The 10,091-nt window shown below is 36.7% G+C and overlaps 1 protein-coding gene across 1 annotated transcript in view; it reads right to left on the reverse strand.

Annotated features, from left to right (window-relative positions):
- The window catches only part of LOC142162679 (uncharacterized), a 42,819-nt gene extending 33,534 nt beyond the window's left edge, over positions 1-9,285 (reverse strand). Inside the window, exons 1-2 of the mRNA XM_075219189.1 lie at positions 9,109-9,285; positions 8,884-8,939 (exon numbers count right to left, since the gene is read on the reverse strand). Of these exons, the coding sequence (XP_075075290.1) occupies positions 8,884-8,939; positions 9,109-9,285 (233 nt within the window). The remainder of the gene's footprint in view (positions 1-8,883; positions 8,940-9,108) is intronic.
- Between the last annotated feature and the right edge of the window lie 806 nt (positions 9,286-10,091).

Below are 10,091 nucleotides of genomic sequence, written 5' to 3' on the forward strand. Positions count from 1 at the left end.
ATTTGTAATTCAATAGGGTAAAACATGTAAACAATTCTTTCTTTTATGTGAAATTTCCAAATTTCCTTTTTCATCATTTATACACATATTCTCAAGCCGGGAAAGGGCAATAACAACTTCAATAAGTTTCACGGAAAGAAATACAAGCATGCACAAATCATGCCGAGGTCGTACGACCCGATCCAATAGAAATGTAAAATGTGCACTGCTAGAGGGTTGAATGACGCGAACCATAGATGCATCTATTTAATCTACTGACGCGTTCGGCTCGCTCTAAAATTAAACACACATAGACAGTCAATCAAGAATTCAACAGGGAACAATTATCCAAAGAAACGCCAATTCTCTTTTAAAGATTTTTGAAAATGAAGTTTAAATCTTTTTTAGAAATTCATTTACTAATCCAATATGATTTAAGCAATTAAAACGGTCATCAAGGTTACAAGTATTCCAAGTATAGCATGCTTTTGGGTCCTAAACTACCCGGACTTACACATAATAGTAGCTACGCACGTACTCTCCTCACCTCGTGCGTACGTAGCCCGCACAAATAGGAGCACATAACCAATTATTTCACCTATGGGGATAATTCCCTCTTACAAGGTTAGAAAGGAGACTTACCTCGCTTCGAAGCCTATATTCCGATTCAAGAACGCGCTCAAACCTCCAATTTGGAGCCGAACGATCCAAAACTATTCAAATAAGGTAAGAACTAGTCAATACATGCTCAAAAGTTCATATTCTAATTATTAAACCAATTTCCCAACCCTAAATGCAAGGTTCCTAAAATTCATCCCCGCGCCCACGTGCCCGGATTCCGGAAATATTTGAAGGAAATTGTTACCCATAACCTAAGGATCAAGAATATATGATTTTTACTCCATTCGATAACAAACTTCGTGGTTAAATATTGTTTTTACCAAATTCTAGGTTTTTCATCTAAAACCTTGATTTCCCTAATTTTCACATGTTAATCTACCCATAATCTATGTATTTAACTTATGATGCGTAGAAATTACTTACCTCTTTGATGATGATGGAATCCCTCCTCAAATGCTCTCAAAAATCGCCTAAGGCCAAGTGGTAAATGAGGGAAATGGGCTAAGTCTCGGAATAAAAGCACACTGCACCAGACGCAGAAGTCGCATTTGCGACTCCAGGCTCGCAATTGCAAGGTCGCATTTGCGACGAATGCACTGCAAATGCGAAGCCCAACTTCCTCTGCCATGGTCGCATTTGCGACAAAATTCTTCACAAATGTGAAGAGGACAACATCGCAAAAGAGATGGCCCCCTCGCAAATGCCATCTCCCCTCAGCAGCCCCCAGGTTCACAAATGTCTCGCAAATGCGATGTCGCATTTGCGACCCAAACACCGCAAATGCGGTCATACAAGTACCAACAACATCAAACCTTATCCAAATTCTATTTTTGATTTGTTAACCATCCGGAATCCACCTGAGGCCCCTGGATCCCAACTAGTCCCAAAACACATTACTGACTTGCTCGAGGCCTCAAATCATATCGAACAACGCTAAAACCATGAATCACACTCCAATTTAAGCTTAATGAACTCTAAAATTTTAAACTTCTACTTTCGGTGTTTAAACCTATCAAATCACGTCCGATTGACCTCAAATTTTGTATGCAAGTTATATTTGCCATTATGGACCTACTCCAACTTCCGGAATCGAAATCCGACCCTGATATCAAAAAGTCCACTTCCGGTCAAACTTCTCCAAAACCTTCAAATTTCTATCTTTAGCCAAATGACTCCAAAATGACCTACGGACCTCCGAATTCACTTCCGATCACGCTCCCAACTCCAGAATCACTATATGGAGCTACTCCCAGAATCGAAATCCCAAACGAATATCGATAACACTGAAATGCACTTTAACCCAAACTTATGAAATTTCTTCCAAAATGCTAACTTTCACAATAGGCGTCAAAATGTTCACGGGTCTTCCAAAATCCGATCCGGACATACGCCCAAGTCCGAAATCATCATACGAACCTGCTAGAACCTTTGAATCCCGATTTTGAGGTCGTTTACTCAAAAATCCAATCTTAGCTATTTCTTTCAACTTAAAGCTTCCGAAATGAGAATTCTCTTTCCAAATCAACTCCGAACTTCCCGGAATTCAATTCCGACTGTGCGCACAAGTCATAATACCTGAAGTGAAGCTGCTCATGGCCTCAAACTGTTGAACGATGTGCTAGAGCTCAAAACGACCGGTCGGGTCGTTACAGATAGAGCCCACACATCCAACAAAGTTTTCACAGTCAATATTAATGAAAACAAGAAACATAAAATTTTAAAACTTGGAAAATGTTAAGGAATGCAGTTTAGGATTGCATTATTAATGTTGAGGAAGTACTACCTTCGTTCAATATTATTTATCTTTTATGATTTTTATACAACCATTCAGAGTCGGATCTAGGATTTTAGTAGGATGGGTGCACTATTAAGAAGAGATAGATCTAGAATATAAATTTTACGGGTTCATCCTTTAGTTCTTACTATTGCGCACCCATTATGCAGTAGTAATTTTCTTACATTTATATCTATTTTCCATATTGAAAATATTGAAATTAGTTGAACTCATTGACTATATGCTACATCATATATGGTTACTAATTTTAAAATACACATTTTGTTTAACCATATAAGATTTTACAACGACAAAAAAAGAATAGAAATTTTAATATGTGAAAATTTTGAAAGAATAAACCTAACAATTAAAGAAATAAAAAGAAAAAGTACTTAATTAGTATCCAAAAAGTAACACCAAACACGCTCATCCCCAATGGGCGTCTAGTTCTAGAAAAGAAAAGAAGTTTAAAAATAAGATTGACATAAGAATTGAACTCACAATCTCACCTAGAGAGATACACCTAATAATCATCACATCATATAATACTTTGAGCATGGTCCACACATATACAATTAAATATATTTGAAAAAATATAACATTACTATACATGATTTAGGGATAGAAGTTTGGGTTCACGTGCCCCATGGAACCCTCCCCCCTCCCCCGATACACCCCTGCACCCAATAAGAAAGAAATTTAATATTTTAATTATAAGATTATTTATCTAACTTGCCCTTTATCTTAAACGTCTCACTTAATTAACGCTTCACTAAGTAGAGTAGTAAGGGTAAATTTGGGAAAATGTAATAAATACTTTTTGTTTTTCCTAAATAATAATACTTTAGAACAAATTCACCAAACGATTAATATTTTGGGATCGAAGGTAGTACAATAAAAGAGTTTTGTGTAAAGCATGAGAAATTATTCTTTGGTACTTGTACGGAATGGAAGCCTAAGCTAGTATCAGCAAACTTGATCACACAAGAAATCATTATATAATTTCTTCCCCAAGTTTATTTTTTTATTAGACCATGCAATACTTTTGCTAAAGTAGACCTTAATTTTTTTTCTTTTCCTTTTAGGTTGTGGAGTAGGGGGGTGGGGGTGGGGTGGGGTTGGGAATTGTTGAAAAATATATTAACACTTCATTAAGTGGAGCAATAAGGGTAAATTTTAAAAAATAAATATTTTTTTCTAAAATATTAAATACTTAAAACAAATTTAGTTTGACAAAACGATTAATATTTGAGATCGAAATACATCATACAAAGGTTTTATGTAAAGTATAGAGAGATTATTCTTTGGTACTTGTACGTAATGTGGAGCGGGGGTGGGGGTGAGAATTGTTGAAGAATAAGTTTGACTTCTACTTGAAGATACTTGATACCAAACAAGTATGCCTAGTTGCATTGACATTTGTAACCTCCAAACCCAATGAGTTCAAAGCCTCCAATATCCTCGCAAATCCACTTGCCTTGTGCTCACAAAATACATTTACAAAAAACTCATTCCCGTCCAATTGTGCTATTTCCACTTATGGCTACACATCAATAAATATATGCATTCACACCATTGTAGACATAATTGAAAATAAAAATAAAAATCTATTTGTAAGGAGTTTAATTTTTGTGCACTAACAATGTGAAAAAAATTACACTATGAGGTCACCAGAAAGAAAACATGAACAAGTTAGTATATGCTGATAATAAACAACAACAATAAATTCAGTGTGTGACGATGACTCGTTTTCTCTCGGTGCACTTTAACTAACGTGCGTTGATCATGGGGAAGAGGGCACATGTTCCATCTCAGAAGGCTCGAATGGTGAAGGAAACAACACCTAAGTACAATCAAAATCGAGGACAACGAGCTCAAAGCATCCAATTGATAGAAACCCTAGGTGAACAGGAAAGCAATGCAACAATAATTTCGGTAGGAGAATCAGAGAAGGCGGGCTAATTGAAAGCAGCTCAACAATGGAGTGAGATAGTACAGTCAGAAAATAAGCAGCAAAGTCCTTCGAGTAGCGGGAATAAGTCTTGGGTTGATCAGGTGGAGTAGGAACTCGAGCAACCAACAAAACATAGCTCGATTTAGGAGAATTTTAACATCTCAAAACTATCGAATGTATAATTAAAACTTGAGTATGTAGCTCTTAAAGTACAAGGCGAGACACCAATTGTAGACATTGTGTTAGAAGACATTGCATATGAGATTGAATATTGGAAGAATGTCGTGGTATATTATGTGTTGGGAGCTCGTCCCCCATTTCCGGTACTCAATGGGCATATACAGAGGATCTGGGCTAAACATGGGATCAATAAAATTTCAATGCTAAAAAATGGGATTGTACTAATGAGGTTTGATACAGAATTGGGGGGAAATGAAGCAATTCAGGGGAAAATCTATTACTTTGGCAATAAGCCATTCATTGTTAAAGCTTGGTACCTAAACATGGAGTTTATGAGAGAAGAATTATACATTGTGCCGATTTGTATAAAGTTTCATGGATTGGATTTCAAGTATTGGAGTCCAAAAGTCCTAACAAGATAAGTAGTCTGATGGAAAGCCATTGATAGTAGACCAAAATACAGAGTAGAATATAGGGCTCAATTTTGCTCGGTTACTGATAGAAGTGGGAATAGATACAGTATTACCAGAATATTAGAAATGAAAAAAGGATCAGTAACAAAACGAAAGGTGATCTATGTCTGAAAGCCAACATTATATAAATTCTGCAAGAAATATGGTCACTCCGAATCTGAATATTGAAAGAAGATGGGGCCAAAAACAGATGAGCAAGCAGGAAAGACAACACAAGAAGGAATAGGGAGTGATAAACCAAATTCTGAAGATCCAAAGGAGAAGAAGCAGATTCAAAAAAGTGGTGAAGGACAAAAAAACTTCCCCTGAAAGAGAAAATACAAGAGCATGCAAACTCTATATGGATAATACCATCAAGAAGGCATGCAGGAAGGATCCAAAACAAGCATACACAACATGTGACAAGTAGCAATACCTTTCAGGTTCTCCAAAGGACTAAGCCGGATTGTAGCGGTACAACAAATATAGGAGATAATTTAGGAGGCCAACCCATTCCTCATTCAGGGAATGATTACTATACTCTGCCGGAATGTTAGGGGCTCAATGCCCCAAATAAACAAAGGGAGGTCAAGTCCCTTTGTAATGTTGAAAAAGTTAATCTAGTAGGATTGTTAAAGATAAAAATAAAAAGTAACAAGTACGAAAAAATACCTAGTGGTATGTTTAGTGGATGGAATAACATAAATAATTTAGGAGATCATTACAATGACAGAATCTGGATAAGTTAGAGGCCAGACTACTATAATATTCAGCTTAAAATGAGCGCAGCTCAAGTAATTACATGTGAGGTAACATACACTCCTATGCAATTGAGGTTTTTGTTATCAGTAGTGTATGCACATAATACTAGAGATGAGAGGAAGGAGCTATGGGAGGCACAAGAGCAACAAAGCTCAACATGTCAGCAACCTTGGTTAATCTTAGGAGATTTCAATTTTATTTTGAATGTTGAAGATAGAATGAACGAATCCAGTAACTTGGGTAGAAGTTGTGGATTTTCACAATCGTATGGATACATGTGGTTAATTGAGCTTCCTCAATAAGGACAAAAGTACACTTGGAATGATAGAAGTGGTGATGATATAATTTTCTCTAAAATAGATTGGATGTTCATTAATGAAGTTTTGCTAAATATTATGCCTGCATGTAGAGCAACCTTCCTACCTGAAGGCATCAGTGATCATTTTCAACTAATGTGATGTTAAATAAGGTTAATTTCAGAAGGAATAGAGCTTTCTATTATAGCAATGTTTGGGCATAACACCCCTTATTTCTTGCTAAGGTCAGGAAAGTATGGGATGCACAAATTTATAGTTATAGAATATATCAACTATTGCAGAAATTAAAACAGTTGAAAAAGAAGATGAAAGAGTTGAATAAGAAAAAATGCAACAACATAGTGAAGGAAGCAGATGATGATAAAGTATCACTGAAGCAAGCTCAGACATTATTGCAATGTGATCCTTTAAATGCACAACTCCAAGAGGATGAGAAGATTAAATTTCAAAAGTTCAAGCAATCTTCTTTCTTAGCAGCGATGTTTTTGTGAATATATATGATAGAAACTTAGGGTTTACCAAACTGTATAGAAAAACTATTTTTCTATCAGTTTCCACAGTACACATACAATCAAGGATAAGTAAATGATATACCAGAGCTTTACGTGGAAAACTCCCAGCTCACGGGATTAAAAACCACGACCTACACTCGTAGGATTTCAACTTCACTACTGAGCAAACTTCAGATTACAAACTATTGTATCCTACGAATTAAAATCTTAATCCTTCACTCACTTGTAATAACTCTATTACAAGTCTCTTTGTAATAACTCTATTACAAAGCTCACAACTCGACTAACTCTATCTAAGACACAAACACAACATTTATGGTTTTACAAATGGTTTCATACACAATCCTTATTGCTAAAGCTAAGTAAGAATTACAAGTAGATTGCTCTAACAAAGGTATAACACATCTAAGGACATATGGTAACACGGTGCTAGAAACTAGTCCTTCGTTGTGTTGTTCTTTTATTCTTGAAGCCTTGAAGTCACTTGCAAGATGACAGCACACTTGAGAGAGAAGCTTGATGATTTTCCGAGTGTTCAAGTGTTTAGTTTTTCTCTTGCTTCATGTTGATAATATACAAGTGATGTCACTTGGATGATGCAAGCAATTTGTCCGATACAAAACATTCCTCATAAAGAGACAGCTGCACTGTTTGCCCTGTTGCTTGTGTGTAGAGGAAAAACTGCAGCGATTTTATAGCTGTGGGGAGTTGACTGGTATAGTCAGCTAGGGAACTGATGTCCATTTGTTCCCTCTATCATCTCATTGACTCTTGTTGTTAGAACTTGTGCCCGACTTGAGATTTATTGTTCTTAAGCACTTTGAGGGTGTGTAACAGGTTCCCGATTAGGTTCTTATCATTAAGTTTGTTAAATCATCAAAACATAACAAGGCACATAACTTATCAATTTCTCTCTTTTTCACGATGACAAACTTATAATTGAAGTTCCCCATGAAAACTAGATCACCATACAATTTTCCTGTATTCCCACTAAACTTGTTCGCCCTCTCAATTAATTTTCCCCTTTTTTGGCATCATAAAAAGATTAATCACAAGTAATAAGCAAAAAAAAGTCCAACATGGTTAACTCATGACACATGTGTGCACACAAGCATGGCTAAAAATAAAGCATAAGAGTATAGCATGCAAAGTAAAAGGATGAGATGCTCATTAATTTTAAAGAAAGGAGAACAGACATGGGGTGTGTTTGGTATGAAGGAAAACATTTTCCGGAAAATATTTTCCAATTTTTCCATGTTTGGTTGGCTTAAATGTTTTGGAAAACATTTTCCTTATCAATTCATTTTCCTCCAATTGGAGGAAAATATTTTCCTTATCAAGAGAAGGGACAACATTTTCCAAAGCTTCTTATCAACCTTCCCCACCCTCACCAACCCACCCCACCCCCTCTCCAAAAAAGGTTCTTTTTTTTTCTTTCAAATTTTAATTTTTCCGTTACTACCCATCCTACTAACCCTCCATCCCCCGCAAAGAAAATATTTTTTTACCTTATTTTTTTTTGTAATTTCAAATTTCTGTTTTTTCATTTTTCTGCACCACCCACCCCACCCCAACCCCACCTCCCCCCAACCCCGGAAAAAAAAATTTCAATATATTTTTCAGTTTTAATTTTTTTATTTATCAGTTTAAAGACTCAAAATTTTACAAGTTCCAAAATTATGAGTTCGGAGGTTTATGTGTTTGGAAGTTTACAGATTTAGAGATTATAAAGTTTACGGATTCGAAATTCCGCGCTTTTGAAAGTTTAGCGATTCGAAAGTTTATGAAATTTATGGGTCTGGAAGGTTGTTGGTTTCAAAGTTTATGGCTTCATGCTTATTATATTTAAATTATTTATGAATACTCTTCAGAAGTCATTTTCCTTAATTTGCGTGTCAAATACCGAAATAAGATTACTACTTGTTTTTCAAGAAAACATTTTCTTGAAAAACCTTTTCCATGGAAAACATTTTCCCTTATACCAAACACACCCATAGTAATACCATTTTTACACAAACATTCACAAAATAAAGCAACTTAAAAGTACCATCCACAAAAACAACAAACCAAAAGGGACCAAGGTGGTACATATAACATTTCTTGGACACTAGGAAGGGAACTGTTTTAAGGAGCATAGAAGGGGGAGGCAGGTATGAAGAAGCAAAGGTTCTGAGGAGAATATCCTTTCGAGCATTTGCAAATACTTTCTCGCAGCTGCTTCTTCAGGTCCTCGACCTGTTTCCTGAGATTAGCATTTTCCTTGGTCAGACGGGAAACCTCTGTGCCTTGTGCACTGATGGAACCAGGTGCGTCCTAGGCCTGACTAAGATACCTTTCAAGAATGGAATTCCGTGCCTTCAACCTCCTTATATCCTCATTTGCAGCATTCTGAACATCAATCAATTGAGAGACAATGGAATTGCTGCCAAACCCTCATTTCTTACCAATACACTCACATTCTTCTAAGGTGGTCTTTGAGAAGGCCTACTTGCGAGTTCCCACTATTGCATTTTTCAAAGGGACTTTGAAGAAGTTATACACTTTAGTGAGTAAGAACCCGTAAGGCAGCCCATGATTTACCATCCTTAAAGTCTGCCACTTTGTTCATATGCTTTATCATGAGACCAGGAAGATTGATAGTAGTGTAGGCATCTAGTGCTTCCATGTGGAATAGGTCTGCTCTTGACGTAATAGAATGCCTTTTTGCACGTGGAAGCAAGACTTTGTTCACCATATCGAACAACAATTAATACACTGGAAGTAGGGCCTTCTTGTGCACACTTTCCCCTTGCTCCACAACATCATCCTTCAGAATGGCATTTCTAAAATTGGGAGAATAAGTCCCCTCAATGGATGAGATCCTTCCAGCAGGCACTCCCAAAATTCTTCCCAACACAGCCTCGTCCATCAGAAAATCTACTCCGTTGACCTTTAAACAGATGTTGTCATACACCATAGGGCTTTCATTGGTGAATAATTGTGTCCACTTTTGAAACTCACAAATATCAAGTAGTTGATGCATCCCTGTCATGTCAAGAATGTCAGGAGGAAATGTTCTGCCCCATAGTACCCTCTGTTTTCTCAGGTTATGTCTGCCTTCATCCTTGGCCACACTCACTTTGGCCTTCTTGGAGGAATCAGGTTCCTCGTTGTCACCAGCCTTACTTTTCACAGTCTTTCTTAGACTATTGTCTTTCTTTGCAGACTTCTCAAACAATCTCTCACCAGACTTTTCAGACGCTTTTTCACTAGACTTTTCTACCTCAACATTTTTCACTTCCATAGTTTTCACGGATGTCTCTCTAATAGGTTTTGGAACCACAAATTTTTTAGAGGACTTACGAATTAAGGAACTAGGTTCCTCATTCACCTATTCATGGTCAACATCAACAACAAGTGTTGGAGGCACTTCCTTATCATTCACCAACTTTCCACCCTTCACCAACCTCTTTTTTTCTTCTCTTCTTTGTTTTTCTTCGGAACTGATTCAAGGGATTCCTTATTTTGCAACCTAGTAGTAGGTCTTTTAAGAGTGGGATC

Source organism: Nicotiana tabacum, chromosome 1 (assembly GCF_000715075.1).
Source record: "Nicotiana tabacum cultivar K326 chromosome 1, ASM71507v2, whole genome shotgun sequence".
In the NCBI taxonomy this organism is placed as follows: domain Eukaryota; kingdom Viridiplantae; phylum Streptophyta; class Magnoliopsida; order Solanales; family Solanaceae; genus Nicotiana; species Nicotiana tabacum.